Raw genomic sequence first — 23,932 nt, 5'->3', positions numbered from 1 at the left:
CTCCAAATAATCAAGTTCCAATGAACCGTGCCAGCATGACTTTTGACGCCAAATGTCTGACTGGATGTGATTTGGATGATGCCATTATCCAGTGTGATATGACCCCCTGGCCTTTCACGGTGGTAAATGATGCTGGCAGGCCCAAGGTCCAAGTAGAGTACAAGAGAGAGACAAAAAGCTGCTACCCAGAGGAGGTGTCTTCTATGGTTCTGACAAAGATGAAGGAAATTGCAAAAGTTTACCTTGGGAAGACTGTTACCAATGCTGTGCCAGCTTACTTTAATGACTTTAATGACTCTTAGCATCAGGACTATCAAAGATGTTGGAACTATAGCTGGTCTCAATGTACTTGGAATTATCAATGAGCCAATTGTTGCTGCTATTGCTTACAGTTTAGAGGAAAAGGTTGGAGATGAAAGAAACATGCTAATCTTTGACCTGGGAGGTGGTGTTTTTGATCCTCACTATGGAGGATGGAATCTCTGAGGCCAAATCTACAGCCAGAGACACCTACTTAGGTGGAGAGTACTTTCACAACTGAATTGTTAACCATTTTACTGGTGAGTTCAAGTGCACACATGGAAGGACATCAGTGAGAGCAAGAGAGCTGTCCGGTGCCTCCGTACTGCTTGTGAACGTGCTAAGCATACTCTCTTTCAGCACCGAAACCAGTACTGAGATCAATTCTCTTCATGAAGGAATCAACTTCTATATCTCCATTAACTGTGCCCAATTTGAAGAACTGAATGCTGAGCCTGTTCTGTTGTCCTCTAGATCCCACAGAGAAATCCATTTGAGATGCCAAACTAGACAAACCACAGATTCCTGATATTGTCCTGGTTGGTGGTCCTAATTGTATCCCCACAATTTAGTAGCTTCTCCAAGGCATCTTCAATGGAAAAGAACTGAATGAGCGTATCATTTGATGAAGCTGTTGCTTATGATGCAGCTGTCCTATCTGCAGACATCTCAAAATGTTCAAGATTTTCTGTTTTTGGATGTCACTCCTCTTTCACTTGATATTAAGACTGCTGATGGAGTCATGACTGTCCTCATTAAGTGTGATACTACCATTCCTACCAGGCAGACACAGACCTTCACTGCCTACTCTGACAAGCCTAGCATGTCATTACCAAGGATAAAAAACTTGTTTGGCAAGTTTGAGCTCACAGGCATACCTCCTGCACCCCTTGGTGTTCATCAGATTGAAGTTACCTTTGATATTGATGCCAAGGGCATCCTCAATGTCTACTATCACTGATGACAAGGGCCATTTGAGCAAGGAAAACATTGAGCCTATGTTCCAGGAAACTAAGAAATACAAAGCTGAAGATGAGAAGCAGAGGGACAAGGTGTCATCCAAAAATTCACTTGATTCCTATGTGTTCAACATGAAAGCAACTGTTGAAGATGAGAAACTTCAAGTCAAGATTAACAGTGAGCACAAACAGTAGATTCTTAGCAAGTGCCATGAAATTATCAACTGACTTGATAAGAATCAGACTGCAGAGAAGGAAGAATTTGAACATGCACAGCAAGAGCTGGAGAAGTCTGCAAGTCCATCACAAACAAACTGGACTAGAGTGCAGAAGGCATGCTAGGAGGAATGTCAGGGGGATTTCCTGGTGGTAGAGCTCCTGCCTCTGGTGGTGATTTTCAGGGCCCACCACTGAAGAGGTTGATTAAGCTAACCCAAGTATAGATGAAGCATTGTTCTACACAGTTAAAGCACCGAAGAACCCAAATTTGCTGCAAATTCTATGGCAGTTTTAAGGTCAAGTTGCTATAATAAATTAGTGGGCATTCTCAATGCTTGAATATGAAACATGTGCACAAGGAAAGGAAATAACATTGCACTTTATAAACATTTTATTGTAAGTGGAATGTCTTAAACAAAACTGTATTTAAAGTTGGTATCAAAAAAAGATTAAACAAAAGAAAACTAACCACAACCTCCACCCCTGAATAAAAAAAAAGATTTTGAGCTGAAAATGAGCATTTACTTAGTGTCTCTAGTGTTGGATAGTGGAAGAGGCAATGCTGGCGTGAGAAGTCCAGTCTCTAGGTTTTCTATCCAGGATGTTTCTTATCATGTTATGATGTTCCTTAAATATGGCTTTGTTTCAAATTTTTGAACCAATAAATTTTCAGGAATCCTTAGAATCACCATTTTTCACCACCTATTTTTTTTTAAACTATGTAGATACAAAAAAGTAAAAATAAAAGGCTTTTCTCATGGTTGAGCTATTAATAGAAATTATCATGCCTTTATGTTCATCAGCATCCACATAGTAAAACGAACTTATGAAATATTTAAAAAATACTTATAACTACCTCCTTTTATTTCCTACCAAAAAATGGAGACTTAGTTGGGAAATTCATGTGTAAACTTTTATCTGTAAAAGTAAAACTAAAACAACTAACATTTAACACAATAACAATTTGGGAGTAAATAGAATTTAAAAAGGAATTGTTATTTTTACAAAATCAAACATTTAGTAGTTGTTTAAAAATGGTGGCAAAAGGATTCAAGAAAAGTAAAACATGCATTCTTTTTGATAAGGGAATGGTTTAAAACTGAAACTCACTTTTGAGCAAACATTTATTAATACTTTACATTTACACATAAATCTAAAAAATACCTTGACAACACAAAATAAAACTGCAGAGTACATCAGTTATAAAAAATCAACTATCAAATTGGAAATTTTCTGCCTTTACAAATCTTTCTTACATTCTGGGTTTTCTAGTAGTTTGTTATTTTGGGTTGGATTCAATTTGGTTTCTGTCTCTGACCTGTATGATTGATTCACTGTATCATGGACCCTTTAATATTTTATTTCACTTGGAACTTCCTATTACCAAGACCCGGCAGGTCAATAATGATTGAAAAAATCCTCCTGAACAAAATATGGCTTGTTCAAATATTCTATCTGGACAGCAGAGGGCGGAAGAATCACTTGAAGTGAAGGCATTCTGTAATATATCCTTTTGCATCCTTGCATTTCTAGGCTTATTAACATTGCAGAGCAGTGATGTCACGGTTAAGCTAGGAGTTTAAGTTTGACTTTTTGTCAAAGAAGTACAGCATTCTGTCAAAACCAAAAACTTAAAGTAAGCATGGCACACTGCAAGTTGTAGTGTTTATTTAACTGAGTGATAATGTCAACAGAAGTAACTACTGGGAGAACAACTTAGAATTCAATCTTAATAGCAATACAGGTGCAGAAAATGTAAAAACAATTTTTTTTTAAAGTAATCTATGTTAAAGCTTTAACTTAAGTGTAATACAGCTTTTAGTAAAGGTTCTAACAATTTCATAGAAAGCAAATTATTCAGCAATACTTTTATTAAAGTAAGATGTGTTCCTCTGAATTGCAGTAAGATAAATAAGTGTAATAAGGTTTCAAAATTCATTATTATTTGTGCAGAGAATAGACAAATCTCTGGAAAAAATAGCATAAGGTTCTGTTTGGTTGTTCATTTGTTAACATTTTGAAGGTAGAACAAAAGGTGGGTTAATGGCTTTTGATTTGGAGTTAAGTAGAGTAAGTTAAATTCCAGTTATAACAATCCATAAGCTGTGAGATCATGAACATATGTTTATCCTCACTGGGCTTGTTTCTTATCTATAAAATTGTGATAATAATACCTATGTGTTTGTTTTAAGAATGTAGTGAGATAACATATAAGGGCTTATCAGAGTGTCTGGATCACAAGGAGTGTTAAATCATGACTTTGATCAAAATATGCTGGATATTTAGAGAAACAGAATCATAACTTCATGTAAACAAAAATTACTGAAATTGGGCTGCTTTTAGAAAACAAATAATAAAGAATGCCAGGAGATAATGTAAAATTCAATGCAGCTAATTTTAGGTGGGACATTTGGCAGTATATCAGTGAGATATATATTAGGAAATAAGTGCATATTAGATAATATTAACGAATAGAGAGAGAAGATTGATCAGAAAATTCAACATCCCTCTTCATTCTGCTGTTTTTGGCAATATGATATTGGTAAAGTTATTTAATTATTCTGGGTATTCATTCCCTCCCCTGTAAAATGAGGGTGAATTATGTGGTCTTTATCATTCACTCCAGTTCTTACATTCTCAAATTTTATAAGCATAGTTACCTGATATGCTGTGAAATATAATTTCAATGATTTTATGTGTAGTGTTATTAATGGTAAAGTTAGTTTCTGTAAAGTGTATTTGTATAACAGATTTTCACATCACATACATGATGCTCCTAAATTCAACATCAGTATTCTAAATATAAGACATAACGTAGAAAAGCAGACTAATAGCATTTAATGCTAATAGAAAACAAGATGTTGTAAAAATGACTGAAGAAGCAATGAAGTAAAAGGCTACCTATCTATGCATGATTTTAGACTTTTCAAATTTGGTCACAGTGATTTCAAAGAGAATACATAAGTAACTAGTTATTTGGAAATAGCTGATGTCCTTAGCTACCACAGATTTCTATATAAAGTCCGCAAATATGTTAGTAGAAATGATTGTCACTATTCTAACACAGAACCAATTGGATAGGGTTGATCAATAAAAATATTTTAAAATACCTCAATATTGTTAGTCTCATACTAATAAATTTATATTATGTGGTTTCTACTTATCTAAAGAGAGCATAGATATAACAGTTTAATTCAGTACAACAAAAAGAAAATCCTCCTTCCTTTAACCACGCCTGTAAAAATAAATAAATAAATTTTGACAGTAACTGGCATGTTTAAAATCTCTCTGTTCTATAAAGGGACATAATATTTGATGAAAGAGAGTTTTCTCGGTGGAGTCTTCCAGAGGGAGACTTGGTCTTTCTGTCTCTATAACCGATTATCACCTTAATAGAGGCTACGGTGGAAAGATTCATTATTAGGCATGGTTCTCAGAGCTCAACTTCAGGTGCAAATGCTTTTACATATTTTTACAGGCATAGAAATTGTCTGATAAATATTAATGTTGAGAAAAAATTGAGTAACAACTCTCTTAAATGACCCTTCTTTAGTCCTAATAATGCTTTTGTTTTCTCAAGTTGTTAGAAAGGAAAAAATAAGTATTTATTTGATGGTTTAGATACAGGCTATTTGCTAAATAATTTTGAACTTTCAAGACAATTTCTTACAGCATAAAGACTGTATTCTGAGTAGCCAGCAGAAGAGACCACTATGTTGAACATAATTTGGTGTTTCTTTTCTCATCAATGAAAGACACTCCTCACTGACATTTTTGTTTTCCTACTTTTGGGGAGTCATTTACTCATATTTCAGAGAAGTGTATGTGTACTTATGAGGACAGTCATGTAAAACGGGAGTTCTCTTTAAGCTTTGCATGACATTCACAGCTGTTCTAGGCAGCAGCAGGGAAAGCGGTGACAACCACCACTTGTAAAGCATCTTAACTTACACTCGAGTTGGAAAATAATGTAACCGTGATGCATCAGCATGTAGTCATTTTGATAATTATTTTCTATTTCTGAGTATTATAGGACTCAATGTCTACATATGCAAATAATTTGTTATTGTTGTAATAAATGTGAATAGTTTCAGCTTCCAATTCATTCTCCTATGATATCTAGATAATTGAAAAAAAAAATGGCCTGAATGGTGACAGTCTTTATTAAAAACAAATAAAAACAAAAACAACCCAAAGCCAAAAAGCTCATGTAGTTAGAGAAGGCTCAGAATGTGACAGTCTATAATATGTAACCCCAAAGTATTAATACCGTAAAATTTACCCAGCTAGAGCCGTTTCCCAATTTTAATCTCACACACACACACACACACACACACACACACACACACACACACACCCTCTCCTATGGAAGGTTAAAAATTTTAATTTAACATTTTTATAGTGCAATATCATAGTATAAAAACTAATAACTGGGACTTAGAGTAAGAACAATGACCTTGAATCACAGTAGAAACCAAGAATTTGGAGCTTGGGGTTGAAACCCAGTCCTATTACTAATTAGCTTTGTGATCCTGAGCAAGTTACTGTATCTGTCTGTGCCTGACATTCTTCATCTGCATAATGGAATTAATGATAATAGCATGTGTTTCATGGGATTATGATCAGTATTAAGGAAGTTAATATTTGTAAAACATCTAGAAGAATATCCCCATATCCTAAGTGCTATATTACTGTTCAAATATAAGTAAATGAAACTAGCAAGTACAGCTATGATATTCAATGAATAAAAAATAGTTAAAAAAGAGAATGACCTAGGCCAGGTCCAGTGGCTCATGCCTGTAATCCCAGGACTTTGGGAGGATGAGGCAGGCAGATCATCTGTGGTCAGGAGTTCGAGACCAGCCTGGCCAACATGGTGAAACACAGTCTTTATTAAAAATACAAAAATTACAGGTGTGGTAGTGCACACCTGTAATCCTAGCTACTCTGGAGGCCTAGGTAGGAGAATTGCTTGAATCCGGGAGGAGGAGGTTGCAGTGAGCTGAGGTTGCACCACTGCACTTCAGCCTGGGCAACAGAGCAAGACTCTGACAAAAAAAGAAAAGAATAACCTAATTAAAAATTGGGCTAAGTACTTGAATAGACATTTCTCCAAAGAAGACATATGAATGGCCAATGGATACGTGAAAATTGTTCATCACTAATCATCAGTGATATTGAAAACAAAACCACAATGAGATATCACTTCACATCTGTCAGGATGGATAATATGGATAATATCATAAAAACAAAAGGTGAGTATTAAGGAGGATGTGGGGAAATTGGAACCCTTGCACACTGTTAGTGGTAATGCAAAATGGTACTACCACTATAGAAAACAGTGTGGCAGTTCTTCAAAAAATTAAAAATAGAACTACTACATGATGCAGCAATCCTGCTTCAGGATATTTATCTAAAATAATCAAAATTCAGATATCAAAGATATATGAAATATTATCACTCTTAGATAACTGCAGCACTATTCACAATTGCCAAGACATGGAAACAACCTAAATGTCTGTCAATAGATGAATGGATAAAGAAAATTTATGGTTGGGGTGTGTGTGTGTGTGTGTGTGTGTGTGTGTGTGTGTGTTTGCGCGTTATATGTATACAATATATCTGGGATTATATATTATATATCTATATACATATGAGACTTGTATCATATATATAAATGTATATATGATACATGATACATTTAGACATTCACACATCATACATATATTTATATATTATATATGCATCATATATGTATATATCTATATACATGTGATACATATATATCTCTATATGTGCATATAGAGATATATATATGGGATGTGTGTGTGTGTATATGCATAAAATGGGACTGCATTCATCCTTGAAAAACAAGGAAATTCTACATACACTATGCAACAACATGAATAAATCTTAAGGACGTTATGTTGAGTGAAATAAGCCATTTGCAGAGAAATAAACACTGCATGATTCCACTTATATAAGGTATCCATAATAGTCAAAATAATAGAATCAAAAAGCAGAATGGTGGTTTCCAAGGGCTAGGAGGGAGCAAAACGGGAAGTTACCAATCAGTGGATATAAAATTTCTGTTAGTTAAGAGAAACAAGCATTAGAGATCTGCTGTACAACATTGTATCTATACTCAAAAATAATGGCTGGTAAATTTAAAAATTTAAGGGGATAGGCCTCATGTTAAATGTTCTTATCACAATATTAAAAAGTGAGAAAATTAAAAAATGACTCCTGAAAATCATGCTATTATTTTAAAAAAAAAACACGCTTTCACAAACATCGTTATTACTTTATAATCAAGTCAGAAACTATCCTTGAAACAAATTTATATTGAGGAATTATTAAGGGGAAAATAGAGATGGTTGTATAGTATGCTTCCCAAATTTAATTAAGTTATATAACAGGAAGATGGAAACAGAATTCAGAAAGCATATCTACCAGCTGGTTCTCCTTTAAGAATGAACATATGAAAAGATAATATTCAGTAAAACTTGAGGAGTTAAGTCAATATTTTTTCTCAGATATTTTGGTAATCATTTTATACCTCTTGGTTGTAATATTCAGAATAAATCCAAAATGAAAAAACATATTTTTCCTCTAATATTAGGTCAATAAATAATCCTGATGTTAACATAACTTAAACTGTCATAGTAATATCAACAAACGTTTTAAAAATCCTTTTACTTAAAATGCATATAACAGCATTTTGAACTGCAGTTGTTTTTTGTTTTAAACAACTGTATAAACTTTAAAATACATTCTTACATCATTTGTGCTTTAAACATGATTTATACTATTTGAAAAAAAAATTTTGACTGAGGGTTGTCTAAAATTCCTTTCCCATTTAAAAAATGCATGTTATTCTAAGGTACAATTAAGTAAAGAAAAGATAAATGCATACCAAAAAAGAGATAAATTAAGTGAACCATTATGATGTGGTCTTTTCAAAGTAGAAGTGGGGATTAGAAGACTAGAGCTATCTGCAGAGCTGTATGTGAGAAATAATACTTCTTTGACATTTCCATCTAATTTAGAATAGCTGTCATTCTAGATAACTAAATCTTTCCAGTGATTCTATAAACATAAACATGCTGGGTATAAGCTCCATATTGTCAGCATGGTTACATCCTTATGACATAGTCCATTGTTTCTCAAAGTAACTAAAATTCTTAGTGAAATGTTAAATTTAAATGAAGGATGAAAATGCTAATACATCACTGCAAATAAATAATGGTTATTACAGCACATGTGGCTCTGGTGAATAGCAGAATTTATCACAATTAAATTAGGAATTAAATATGAGCTTAGGAAAATAATTTGATTATTAGGTTGGATACATACTGTACCAGGCCGTGGATAAGGAATTCTCCCATCATACTGCACCCAACGATGGTCTGCACTTTCCTTATGAGCATACGGACCGTTAAAAACGGCTCTGATGTCAGCCATGCTATACACACAAACAGCAGAGCCTTTGAAGATGGAGCTGAAAAAATAAGCGACATCATTCAATCATTCACTGATGAATTCAATAAACATTGATTGAGCACATACTACCAGCAGGTGCTGTGGACAAAATTTACTTAGCACATTAAATTTGACGAGCACTGTAGACACAATGTACCTATGTCCTCAAGTGGCTTATAGCCAAACAATTCTAAACAAGGTGCAATAATAACTCCATTGCCAGTAAATATGGTAAGCAAAGTAGAACATGCATGGGTACCCAGTATTGGGCTGCCAACTAAGTTTTCAGGGAGGAGGTGTCATCTAAATTGACACCTAATAGATAAACAGAAATTATCTAAAACAAACCCTGGAGGATAAAGAGGAATATATGCATGAAAGATTGTTATATTTTTCTATATGTTCTTCTATTTTATTTAAAGTTATAATAGTGTAATGCATTTCAAAGAGCTTACAAAATAAAAAAGTGATATTATTTATTTTAAAAATAATTATTTAAATATTTTAATAATAATACTCTCATTTGTTTTCTTACAATGAATGAATATCTATAAACATTATTTGCTAAATTACTTATATGATTTTTATTAAACTGATTTTAAAATGTTGAAACAATCTTTTTCTTTTTGGTCCTCCTTAAATTTATGAGTTTATGTATTACAGCAGCTCATCTGATACTTAAAGTAATTAAAATTACACAGGATTAGAGAAAGTATTAAGAGGCAAAAAACTCCATAAGAATGTTTTCAAATTTTTGCAAACTAATAAAAATGAACACTAATCAGATGTCTTTTTATTTTGCTTTATTTCTAGAAATTAAAAGATACTTTGAGTTGAAAACTTTTAATCATTCCCATTTTCAAAAATGAGATCACCCTTTATGATCTAAGAAATATATTAAACATCTTAGCATTAACAAGCTAATGATTCTCTAGCATGGAAACTCAATTATTAATATTCTTGGAGTGACATTAATGGGAACCTTTAGAGAGGTAACAGTAAATAGGTAGGTGGGAGAAAAGTAGCTGCTGAGAATAGAGGTGGTGTTGCCACAAAAATCACAGAACCTGCCTAGGATATTTTAAAGGTATGATGCCTCATGCTTAATGGCATTGCCATTATTGTAGGTTAATTATGTCTTCTTGCTGGACAAAGGATGTGATATGCATTCCAATGTCACCTTGGTCTTTAGGATGGCATTAAAAACAAACGAATAAAGTATAAGAAGAACAAAGAACCAACTTGTAACTTCAAACTCTGGGTGGGCAGAAACTTAATAGGAGAAAAAAACGAACTATCTTGGGGCTATATTTTCCTGGCACATATCCGTGCCTTGTGTGTGGAGCACAGTGACTTCAAAGAAAGTGCTGCAATTGGAAAGGTGCCAATGGAACTGGGATTGAGATACTTGACTAGAGGCACTTTTTATACCTTTTTACATTAGGATATAAATTAACAGAAAAATGGAGTCCAAAATAGCAGCTTCCTAGGAAATCGTCTTTATTCTCATATTTAAACATTCACATCCTATATCTTACAATTAACCAAATAGTGTTTTGTTTTCTGATATATTCTGAACCAGCAGTGCATTTCAGTTTATGAATAAGGTATTGTGAACTAAATGAGGATTGTGCCACAGAAAAAAAATTATATTGTGCATATAAATAGATTAAAAATTTATTCACTAGAAGGCAGTAAGACCTTTTCTTCAGTACCAATATCAGTATCTTCAATTCCTTCTATGCTGATGTCAATATACATTGATAACGATTGAGAGCAAAACTGGAAAATATGAAAACTATTTCCAACAATGTAGGCAGTCATAGGGAACAGGAGTAAGGGTGTGCTTTGAACATAGTCAAATTTAAATTACTGAATTCAATAAAATTAAGGCAGGGGGGCCTACATATTATTTGAGAAAGTTTCATAGATGCTAGTACAACTTTTTTTTTTTTTTTTTTTTTGAGACAGAATTTCCTTTTGTTGCCCAGGCTGGAGTGCAATGGTGCAATCTTGGCTCACTGCAACCTCCGCCTCTCAAGTTCAAGTGATTCTCCTGCCTCAGCCTCCTGAGTAGCGAGGATTACAGGTGCCCACCACCACACCTGACTAATTTTTTGTATTTTTAGTAGAGATGGGGTTTCACCATGTTGGGGAGGCTGGTCTCAAACTCCTGACCTCACCTGACTAATTTTTTGTATTTTTAGTAGAGATGGGGTTTCACCATGTTGGGGAGGCTGGTCTCAAACTCCTGACCTCAGATGATCCACCCGCTTTGGTCTCCCAAAGTGTTGGGATTACAGGCGTGAGCCATCACGCCCAGCGATGCTAGTACAGCTTTTAAGGAAGTCAGAAGGTCTCAATGATAAGTACATGAGAGCATTATGCAAAAAGAAGACAAAAATACAGGAGTAGAAAACATGAAATTATCTTCATTTTCAATCTTTTTTTTTTTTTTTTTTTACTACTTATAGGCTGCTTCTCTTTGAGCAAGTAATGTAAACATTCTTTGCCTAAATTAGTAAAGCGGTAAAATACTCATAATAGCCACACCTATCTTTGTAGGGTAACTGGGAAATGATAATAGGATAGCATGTGATGATGTTTTAAAACTTAAGAGTGTTCCATCTCATGATTATAGCCTTAAAAATGAACTTAAACATTTACCCACGTATTTCCTTAGTACTATCAGTATGACACATATCTTGGAATTACGATGATTAATATATGCAAACAACTTTTTTTTTTTTTTTTTTTGGTGACAGGGTCTCTCTGTGTCACCTAGGTTGGAGTACAGTGGTACCATCATGGCTTACTGCAGCCTCTACCTCCCAGGCTCAGAGTCCTCTGACCTCAGCCTTCTGAGTAGCTGGGACTACAGACATGTGCCTCCATGCCCAGCTAAATTTTTTTATTTTTATTTTTGTAGAGACTGGGTCTCACTGTGTTGTCCAGGCTGGTCTTGAACTCCTGAGCTCAAGTCATCCTCCCCTTGGACTTCCAAAGTGCTGGTATTATAGGAGTGAGCTGCTGAGCCCGGTCTGCATATGCCTTTTGTACACAGAAAATTTATTTTAGGATTTTATCTCACAGATATATTTGTTCCTATGGGGAATGGCATTTGAACAAGATTAGTCACTGAAGCATTATATGCAAAAGTAGGAGTTTGGAAATAACAGAAATGTCCACGTTCAGATGTCTGGTTAAATAACTTGTCGTAAGTATTATAGGGAATGCTATGCTGGTGTAAAAAGAAAAAATATATGATTTTTACATTGATATTAAATGATTTTTAAGGAACATTAAGTAAAATGGTAAAATGAAAAAAAAAATGTTTACGACATGCTACTACAAAGGCAGGGACAAAAAGATCCTATAACTATATTGGCTTGCATACATATACAATTCTCTAAAAGCATTAAAAGCATTTTGTTGAACATACCTGGTTGTAGTAAAGACTCCGTATACTACAGGATTTCTTTCATCTCTTGTGGGGAGTAAATATATATCTTCTATTAAAGGGAAAAAATAAATATTTACTCTTATTTTTCAGTATTACATTTGCTTTTTTGTTAATAATACAACTGAAACTCTGAAAATCTAAACAGTTTATAAGATTAAAATAACAGAGGCACTATATTATGCCTTGAGAAATCAAATATAAGATTGTTTTTTTCTCACTGACTATGTATAGTATGGTACAATTGATAATCTCTAAGGCAGTTTCCAATTAGAAATCTTTGATTTCATAGAAAATACAAACCAAAAAATAAGTAATTTTTATCCTCTAATGTGAAAAAGTTCTGTCCTATAATTGTGTCGTTAGTAATTAATTTACCTTTTTTTTTCTTTTCTTTTCTTTTTTTTTTTTGATGGAGTCTTGCTCTGTCACCCAGGCTAGAATGCAGTGGCACGATCTTTTCTCACTGCAACCTCTCCCTCCTGTATTCAAGCAATTCTGCTACTTCAGCCTCCCAAGTAGCTGGGATTACAGGTGCCCACCACCAGCCCGGCTACTTTTTATATTTTTAGTTAACAGACAGTTTGAACTTCTGACCTCAAGTGATCCGCCTACCTCCGCCTCCCAAAGTGCTGGGATTACAGGCGTGAGCCACCACGCCCAGCCTCATTTACTTATTTGGTAACCGTAAGGAAATAGGTACCCCAAAATTAGTGCAGTATTGACAGTAAGTTATGTGCGAATAATATTCTTTAAAAGATTAAGATGTGAATGTGCTTACACACAATATGAGAGGTCATCCATGATTACTCAATATATACTTTAAGCTTGTAAAATACACAATACTGATGAAATAATTTAATGATACAGATTATCATTTATACATTACATGGCAAAAACAAGAACAAGTTCAAGAAGCTAAAAGCTAATAATGCTAACATTATACACAACCCAAAAAGAAAAAAAATCATTCTAGGACTTGGAAGGAGTTTTTGAGGGAGTGAAGAGGAGAAGTGAAATAGAAAAAGCTGTCTACTGCTTGTGCTTATTCTTTTCATCAACAAGTCGGAGGGACAGTGTTCACCAAGTCTCCTGTACTTGCCAGCAGAGGGCATCCGTGGAACAAGGAATCCAACTTTTCCTACCTATAGAAGGTGGCTCCTTTCAAAATGAAAGACTGCACAGAGAATGGATGAACTTTGTAGTTTCAGAGCTCATACCTTTCTGTGTCTTGCTGGAGTTTTGTTTCCTTCACTTACTTTGAGGACTCTTACAAAGAGAAGAGTTACTGCATTACTACGTGTGCCCAAACCTAGAGCACTTCCGTGTACTTTGCGTGTGAATTTCAGTAAGAACCACTCCTGTAAGGTTTGCTCAGCTATAATTAATCAGGCCAAATTGGAGCCAAAGGGAAACAAATGCCAAGTTACTTAATTAGGCAGTAAGGCTTTTCCAAGAAAGGAGGAAAGAAGGAACTTACGAAGCTCATCAAAGTAAGTATCTGCCCCATCACTTCCAGGAATTGAGCAAATCAATCTGGCCTTAAGAAAAGTCGTCCACTTGTTTATCAGGCTGCGTTGTCCTCCTACATCATTCTGACATGGAAAAAAAAAAAAAAAACCAAAAACAAAAACAAAAGATAAATATTTACCAGCACAATTCTTTCATTCACGAAAACTGGTAGCTATTACAGGTATTACAGTGTTTTATTGATGCCATTGTTTACAAAGACACGGGATCCAGATATTGAATCCTTGAACTTTAAAACAAGGGAAAAGATAGTATATGCCCTCAATCTTAAATGTTTTTCTCATTGTTAAATGAATTCAATACAAGCAATTCAGCTCTACTGGGTGAGTAGATGCATATAAGGTAATAGTAAAGGCAACTTGAAATTAAATCCCACCTGCCAATTTTTTTGCTTCATAACTTGCAAGAGACTATTTATTTTTTTAAGTCTCTACTTTCTCATTGATAAAAATGATAAATCTCTTGAAATATGGTTAGTTAATTTTGTTGTTGTTTTTCAGAGATGAGGTCTTTCTATGTTGTCCAAGCTGGAGTGCAGTAATTATTCACAGGTAAGATCATAGCCTCAAACCCCTGGGCTCAAGTGATCCTCCCACATTAGCCTCCTGAGTAGCTGATACTACAGGTGCATACAACTGTACCCAGCTGAAATACGGTTAGTTTGATGAGTAAATGGGGAAAAAAAAGTCTATAAAATGCTTAGCATAGTCCTAGGCAACTTGAGTTCAATGAATGCTAGTACTGGCTTGTATAGTATTTATAGGATTAAAAACAGTATTTGTAGCCTTTAGCAATATGTCTCTTTATAGACTTAAAAGTCTTTTTCAAATTTAATATCTTACTGATTAAACATCAATGCAACATAAACATATGCATAATAATACATATATAGAAACCATCCTTTTGTCTATAATCACAGCACTTTGGGAGGCTGAGGCAGGAGGATCAGTTGAATCCAGTAGTTCTAGACCAGTATGGTCAACATAGTGGGATCTCATCTCTACAAAAATTAGTCATGTGTGGTGGTGTGTGCATGTAATCCCCGCTATTCAGAAGGCTGAAGAAGAAAGATTGCTTAAGCCCAGGGGTTCGAGGTTGCAGTGAGACATGGTTGTGCCACTGATTCTAGTCTGGGTGACAGAGCAAGATCCTGTCTCAAAAGCAAACAAAACCAAAACAAATCTTTTAAATAATATTTATCTATATTTTCCGTTCTTTATTTTTACTCTGAAATGATTCATTAAAAATGTTCTTTAAGCATTTAGCAAAACATAAACACTTAAATCAATTACACAATAAAAAAGATTACAGGCCGGGCGTGGTGGCTCACGCCTGTAATCCCAGCACTTTGGGAGGTCAAGGTGGGTGGATCACGAGGTCAGGAGATCGAGACCATCCTGGCTAACACGGTGAAACCCTGTCTCTACTAAAAATACAAAAAATTAGCCGGACGTGGTGGCGGGCGCCTGTGGTCCCAGCTACTCAGGAGGCTGAGGCAGGAGAATGGCGTGAACCGGGGAGGTGGAGCTTGCAGTGAGCCGAGATCGCGCCACTGCACTCCAATCTGGAGACAGAGCGAGACTCTGTCTCCAAAAAAAAAAAAAATTCACAGTATTCAGTAATTCAGCATAAAAATTTATATTCTCATTTTTAAATTAATATATACCTGTTGATATGGTTTAGCTCTGTGTTCCCACCCAACTCTCATTTTGTAGCTTCCATAATTCCCACATGTTATGGGAAGGACTCTGTGGGAGATGACTGAATTATGGAGGTGGGTCTTTCCCATGCTGTCCTCGTGATAGTGAATGGGTCTCACGAGATCTGATGGTTTTAAAAACAGGAGTTGCCCTGCATAAGCTTTCTTTGCCTGCTGCCATCCAGGTAAAATGTGACTTGCTCGTCGTTGCCTTCTGGAATGTGAGGCCTCCACAGGCATGTGAAACTGTGAGTCCAAGTAAACCTATTTATTTTATAAATTCCCCAGTTTCCAGTATGTCTTTATCAGAAGCATGAAAACAGACTAATACACCTGTGAACACTGAATAAGTATGATTTTTCGTTCATTTGACTCAACTAGCTCTGCTGTGCTTATGATAAAACTAATTTATTTAAATTACTACTGGAGCCTATCTTTTCCAATAATTTATTTACATTTAAGCATAAATTACAAAAAAATCATTTATCCTTGAATCAATCTATGTTCTGTAAAGTTAATGAGAAGTTAACTGTTAAGTTTCAAGTCTGAATATCTAGAAACTTTCTTCTTTTATCTCTGAAATTAAACTAAATTAGAGAAAGGCATTTAAATGACTACAACAAACAGGAGAATTTGAAATCATATAAATACTATGCATGAAGAAAGGGGGAAGGGAAGAAGGAAAGGAAACCAGAGACCAGAGGTATGTTTATAGCCTTAGCACCTAACACCACGGGCATCTATGGTATGTGATACCCAGAGTGAATCATTTTTTACATTCCTTTCCCACTAAACAAAAGATACATTTTCAATAATAGTTCTGTAAAACTCAGGAACAATTATTATTTTCTTTATTTGCTCCGTAGTTTATAACACACAATTTTAAAATAATAACTTTGAAATTTAAAAGCAACAACACTCAATAAAATATTTCATGTACGAACTAAAAATTGGCACTTAAGGAACAAACTATCACACCTCATAGTTTGCACTATGTCTCACTGTTTTAAATTTTAAATGATTCCAAATCATTATGAACTTACTCTTGGAACATGTGTGTAACTGAGTACATGTGTGCTGGCGGCTGACTATCCTCACAAATATCCATATATACACATATACATATACATAATAGATACACAGTAGTAAACAACAATTTAAAATCTAGACTGAAAAGACTCTTCTATGATTAGCATATTGTCACTGATACTGTTTACAATTACTGGCATGTGGTGATAATAAAAAGCACAATAATTTTTAATTGGTTTTTGAATAATTTTTAATTCTTGCTAGACAATGCACTCCGTAAAATTCCCTCCACTCAACTCCTGATATGTCACTAAATCCCTATCACTGTTGAATGAAGACATGATTAGTAGTTAATACATAACTAAGAATAAAAGACAAAATTGAAAAAAATTTCAGAATGGTATAGACTAAGGGCCAAGGAGTTTGAGTTTCCTCTAAAATTTCATTATAGTGGGAAAATGGCAAAAGCTTCACTGAAGAGTTGGATTTAATGCTAACTTTTTACAATAATTGATGGGACCAAACTACATACGGAGAAATTGGTTCAGGAAATACACTTAGTGCTGGAAACTAGGGAAAAGGACAATGGGTGGAACAATCCAGCACATCTAGGGAGAATCAGGATAAACTGTGTTTAGTTGAAGACTGAGATCAATTAAAATAGTGAAGGAAAAAGTTATAAAAGTAAATTGGGGTAAGATCAAGGAAAGCTTTAATGCCAGGCCAGAGTGTCTGTATGTTATTAAGTTCACATGAAGAACTACTAAAAAATTTAGTAATTGGTAAGGAAGTTAAATAATCAGTTTCCTTTTAAGAAAATGCATAATATATTCTATATAGTGACTCTCTTATAAAAAATGTCAGTAATTGCTCTTACATTTATATTTTATATACAATAACTTTATTATGAGTATCATTGTTAAAAAATAAAGTATATTTCAGCTAGTTATTGGATGATTACAGATGTCTGCAGATGCAGACAGATTTATCTAGATATGACTTATTTTTAATGCCAATATCCTCAGATCATTTATGGAAAAAAGTCTATACATTAATAAGAATGAGCAAAAATATTGAATCTTTCTCCTAATGTAACAATGAGTTCTGTGTTCACATATAGTAGGATTCCAGTGAGAAGATGTATATCTGGAATTATCAGAAACTAAGATAATTTTAAATAAATTTAAAAATATATTTCCCCATCTATTTCATGACCCTTGACTTAGACCTTTTTAAAGTAATATATCGAATCTTTACATTTTTCATCAGCTTTCTAGTTGTGCTAAGAAGAGCACTGGTAAAAAAAAAAAAATTTATTTTAATGCATTCTTATATATTGATAGTATTTATTAAATTTTCTTTGCCTACATTTGTATGTTTTGAGAGGGTCAGCAGTGAATACTGAAAATAGTGTTGATTCAATAAATATAAACAAAGATATCAGTGATCATGAATATAATGCCAGAGACTCAAGTTTGGCTTACCCAACTCAGAATATGTGCTGAAATTATTTTGTTAAGTGAATACATATATAAGCAGAATATCAGCTTAATGACATTCCTTTAACAGGCATACACAGTATTACTTCATAAAAATGAACAATTGTATCCTCTTTTAAACATTTTACTAAGTAAAAGCGACAATAAATGTTCATTTTCAAACATTGCCTCCCTTTCTATTTATAATTATCACTGATATTTAAGGTAACCATGAGAACATTCTAACTAGTAGAATAATCCTATCTAGATTTGAAGGACAGAGAAGGGATTTATACTGTACCTGCATTTCTTTTAACCTGATTTTAAAAAAAATGAAATTTTTTGAATGAAATAATCTTACCTACCCATCCTACAGCCTTCTCTAGCCCCTCAGAAATAAAAAGATAAAAAACCAAGACAAAACAAAACCAAAAAAAATCCAAGCCAAAGATGAAAGCCACCTGTGGTCAGAAGGGAAACAAATACAGTTCCCGAGATAATAGCACTCAGGAATGGATTATAAGCATTTAATGACTGGATAGTAACTCTTACAGACATCCAGAAGCATGACCTGAGATGGCAAAGTTCAACTCACAAGGAGTTGTATTTCTCCTGCAGGGAAATGTCAGTTGGGTGGATTTTGTTGACCAGTTTCTCAGTCCCTGGATTTGTTTGCATATCCACACAATCTCCTCTAAGAACTTTAAGCCCAGGAGAGGGCTGAAAGATAGGTAACCACTTTTGTACTAAATTGTCACCTCCTTGCTTATTTTTGTGAAGTTCTAAAGAATACAACCATCTCACTAACACAACAGATTTATTATTAAGATGTCAAAATCAGCAGTTCTTAGTCACCAGTCACTTCTGTGAGTCTCTACACTGTTTATCATTCACTTTTTGTAGTCAGGTTTCCAAAAGCCTTGACACCCTCTACTCAAAGATGCAGATGAAAGTAACAAAGAAATTATGTGTAAACAAGCCTGATCACATGTGTTCAATTTGGGTGGTAAGTAGAGAGGCTGCCTGTTTTCTTTTTCCTGTACTTTTCTAGGTGTTTGCAATATTTCTTAATTTAAAATGATTAATTAAAAAAAGAAAAAATAAAGACAAAACAAACCACAATTTGCAATACTTCAGCAGCTTTAAAATATAGTACCTCTGAGTCGTTTGATGGTATGATGGCTACATGTTACGAATTACTAAGATCTTCTAATCATAGCGTCTACTAATAGGTAGATCAGACTTAAAGCAGGGTAATATGGCATTACATTTTCCTTCTACTGTCCCAGAAAAACTCAAACTCTTATAAATCTTACATAGACATGTAAAGTAGCTAGCAGCTGTCACACCTGAACTTTTATTGAGTGTGCCTTTTGACCTTTGGGTCACTATGCTGGGTTCCTCTGTTAAACATGATGTTATCTGTATATACCATCCATCCTCTTCAAGGATCCCTCAGTACTTTATAAACGTTGTCATTTTAACCTATATATTAGATAATAGTGGCTTTTGGAAAATGTAATAATTGACTTTCAGCTCCTATGCTCTTAAATCCTGAAGATTTTATAAAATCAGTTTACAAGATATTTGAAAACAAGTGTTTTGTTAATCTACTAATTTGTATGCAGAGATTTGTAACCCTATTAATGAGTTTAAGTTGAAGGATACTATTTTCAAATCAATAGAAACTGGATAATGACAAAGTTTAAGAACTTTAAAAAAATAGTTGATGCTGGAGTTAGAGGTTATAAATTATTCTTTGCTTAACATTTAGTTATTTTACCTAATACTGCTCTTCTGTATCTTTGTGCAAGCAAGAGAATGAAATTCTCAGACTCTTTGAAAACCATAATATATGCATCCTTTGTGTGCCCCACTCCCTGTTCTACCCATTAGTAACACTTATGCTTATAGATTTTAGTTTGAATTAATACTACTCACCTTCTTTTGAAGCGTGATATAAATACTACAGTATTACAAATTAATAAAAACCTATTCCATTACTCAAACTAACACGGAAGCAAACACACAGGCTTCCTGTTGGCCATTTTTACAAATTCAACAAATAAGATTAGAGAAATTTAATACTTTTATCTTTTTGATTTAATGCCTGTTATATTTCAATCCATCATTAATATTATTTGCTTGATTTGTCATTTATAATAGATCCCACAGCAACTGTCGAATCTACATCTATCTGTGTTGTCTCAATCTTCACTGGGTTATTTCTAGAGACAGATTTTAGAATCTTTCTTTGAAAACTTAGTACAAATGATCTTCATGGGGCTGTATAAATAAATAACGATAAGGATAATCCAAACTCAGGGTGGCCTATTCAGAAGGTTGAAACTATGACCATGACATGGTAGAAACAAAAAGTGAAACCTGGCATAAGCCCCAAGGACACTCATTAGAAGTGTATGCCATATATTGACCTATATTACTATATTGTGAAGAAGATCTTAAATGAGTATATTTCAATACATTAAGTGAACTAATGGAAGATAGTGAAGTTATGCTCATTAAATCAAATGAAACAAACTATGTTGAAATTCACTTTTTAGCCTGTGGGTCTTCTTTTGCAATAGTTGCAATGCTATAACTATGTTTCATGTACCTGGTTCATTGGGATTAAAAAAAAAGGGTCTGACCACTAAAAAGTAAAGGCAAAAATAATAATATGAATTTTAAAAATAAGGTTGTGAGTTTTCACCTAACCATATTTGGCCACCAACTGAGGTAAGTTAAGTTGTAGAAACAAATGTAGAAACAACTATGTAACATAGAACATGTAGAAATATAACATGTAGAAACAAATATCTCTTCACTTATTTTCTTTGGCAACTGAAATTATAAGCATTTTTTAATATAAAGAGAAATTTATGGATACCATTTCTCTTGACTAGAGGAAGATCTATTGGCACTTGCCCTTTACTATTTTCAAAGGTTTTTGTCCCATTTCTGATACTTAGGAAGCCCCCCAAAATTCTTGACATATAATAACATAGAGTCTTTTACCTCACCTACTAATAATCTTGAAATACCTTAGAGGAAATAAAAATATACAAACTCAAACATCTAAGGAAAAGGATAGACAAGAAAAAAAACAAAAAAACAAAAAACAAAACCTTTTGTGGCAGGTATTAAACACACTAAGTTTTAATGGATAAATTCTATAGAGGCTTTCAAGGCAATTATTTTTTTTCTGAAAAAAACACTTCGTATTTAGAGACTACTATTTATGATTTGCTGTTAATGACTAAGCAAACAGAAATGGAGAGCATGTTTTTCTAACTACTTCAGAAACTCATAAAAATTATTGGAAATACAGGACTGGTGTAATACACTATCCTAAACAACTCAGTTTCTAAGATTTAGCACATTCAATTAGGTAAATCTAGGCATGTGAAGCAGTCCTTTTCAGGTAGAATCAGAGTTGATTCAATTTAAAAAAAAAAAAAAAAAAAGCTGTAGCAAACAGTATAAACCCTTTCCTAGGAATTTCTCAGACAGGAAAACAGATGGAAGTGAAGCAAAAGCACATCTGTAACTCGTGGGCACTAAATCTCTCATTTAGGTTGTAAGTGACATGCTGAAAGTAAGCACAAAAACCACAGCTCAACAGAGATCAATAAATACGGAAAGTGTCATCGGCCTAAAAACACAAATCTTCAAAGGCAGTAATTGTCCAAATAGGACCATATATCAAAATAGACAATGCAAGTGGAATTGAAGCAAAGGGCTATTAATGAGACCCCCAGGCAAGTTATGTGAAAGGGCCATCCAAACTGAATTCCTGGCATGGGGAAAGGAAATACTGAAAAACAAAAAAGAGAATTGGCATAAACTACAGCTGGGATCTGGAGTAGACTCCCGTAAGTATAATGGAGAGCTCTTCCAAAAATGAATAGAATTAAAAAATAATGCAAAACAGCATTGAGGTGAAAAATTGAAAGCAAGTCTCACTGAAGAAACTAGTATTTCCACCCATTGGCTTAAAAGGTGGGGCATGAAGGGAAACACACACACACACACACACACACAGAGTAATAAACATCCCACAGACATAAATAATGGTATTTTGAAAGTACTAACTTGCAAAGTAAATAGACACAAATCTTTTCATGGGTTCATTTCATGTGGTTTTGGCTGTTCATTCAATTAGCATTTAATACCCCATCACAAAGATCTGTGTTATTTACTATCTACGAGAGCAGTTATTTGGGGTGTAAGTTGCACCATTTTGTGCTTCAAAATATTGACTGCTTCACAAAATGAAAGAATTGTAGAGCTTGACAAGGACTTTAGAAATCCTTCAAGGTTAAACAATTTATTGGAAAAATAGAGTAAGTAGTTTGACTGGAAAGTGGGAACACTACTAAAAATAATCCATTAGAAAATGTGCTCTACCATGTACAATTATAAACATATTAAGTTTAAAAGACACTCTGTGGATGAAGGTACTTATTCTCCTCAGGCTCTCATTGATCAATATTGCCAAGTAAAATTATCTTTTAAATCAGTTTATTTATTGTGACTCTCTTCATTGATATCCCTTGACCAAAATTTGCATTGTTCAGATCATTTATGCAACTGTGTCCAAATACAGCTCCAAATTACTTTGACTGTGTTCAGAAATAAGATCAATCTTCAAAGCACAGATTTTCTTAAAGATAAAGAAAAATAATAATGGTAACTCCAGCCTTTAAAACTAATAAAATGACGTATCTTATCTTTGGTAACTAACCTGCCCCTAACACCACAAAATACACACACCACTACCATGAACACCAACTTCTTCCACTCCTAAGGACAGGTACACTGATACGGCTCCAAATGTATGTATGATGTGTGTGTGTGTGTGTGTGTGTGCATGCACGTGCACATGAACGTGTGCATATGTGTGATTGTTGGGATTAAATTCACTGTAGTGTGACCAGATATTTACATTATTTATTCATCAATCTCTTATAGTAAATTGTTGCATGCTTGTAAACTTATATATCTAAGTTACCCTTGTTTTTGGTAACTTCCTCAGTTTCTGTCACATCCAAATTCATATGATCTCATTAAAGCCTTACATTTGTTTGGTAAAACAGTCATGGAAGCAATAGGTCCCTGGTGTCCTCATTTGTTTAGGTTAAGAAACTGAGAGAATGAGAAGTAGAGCAAAATGTAAACCTAGATCTGATTTTAAGTTGAACATTCATATACTCCAGGCAAAGGTCATTGATGATATCTTTACTGCCAAATCTAACACCTAGTCTTTAATCGTAATCTTACTTGACCTGTTTTTGATAAGCGACATTTTTGATAGCTGCTTTCTTCTTGAAGCAGTCTTTTCCCCTGACTTGTGACAACACTCTTCACCAGTTTTTCCACTCAGCAATGACACCATTCCACTCTGCAAATTGCCTTTGCAGACATTTTTCTCTTCTATTTCTTAAATGTCATTGTCCCTTTGGATTCTATGCTTGCCCTTTGATCTTGCACTACAAATCTGTCTGAGCAATGTCAGGCACTTCCATAACTTCAAGATCTGCCAGTATACTGGTAATTTTCAAATTTATTAGTCCAGAGACTACTGAGCCTCAGGTTATATTTTCAACTGGCTATTGAGTCCCCATATCTCAGAACCACATCAAGTTCTTCATGTCCAAATATAAAAATCTGTGCTCATAATTTTTTTTTGTTATTTACTGTCTCATATCAAAATATGTATCTGTGTACATGTTCCTGGTCCATACTGTATCTTCTAGGAATCACAATTACGAAG

General features: G+C 34.1%; 1 protein-coding gene across 3 annotated transcripts in view; it reads right to left on the bottom strand.

The window, feature by feature from the left end:
* The window catches only part of SEMA3D (semaphorin 3D), a 194,601-nt gene that overhangs the window by 33,403 nt on the left and 137,266 nt on the right, over nt 1-23,932 (bottom strand). For all 3 annotated transcript variants that reach the window (XM_045388679.3, XM_015447834.4, XM_065542399.2), the window contains 3 exons: nt 13,901-14,015; nt 12,403-12,472; nt 8,835-8,979 (listed from right to left, as the gene is read on the bottom strand). In XM_045388679.3, coding sequence (XP_045244614.2) covers nt 8,835-8,979; nt 12,403-12,472; nt 13,901-14,015 — 330 coding nt within the window. The remainder of the gene's footprint in view (nt 1-8,834; nt 8,980-12,402; nt 12,473-13,900; nt 14,016-23,932) is intronic.

Source organism: Macaca fascicularis, chromosome 3, assembly GCF_037993035.2.
Source record: "Macaca fascicularis isolate 582-1 chromosome 3, T2T-MFA8v1.1".
NCBI classification, from domain to species: Eukaryota; Metazoa; Chordata; class Mammalia; order Primates; family Cercopithecidae; genus Macaca; species Macaca fascicularis.
Note: the sequence above shows the minus strand (reverse complement) of the source record. Positions and strands in the feature narration are given on the sequence as shown.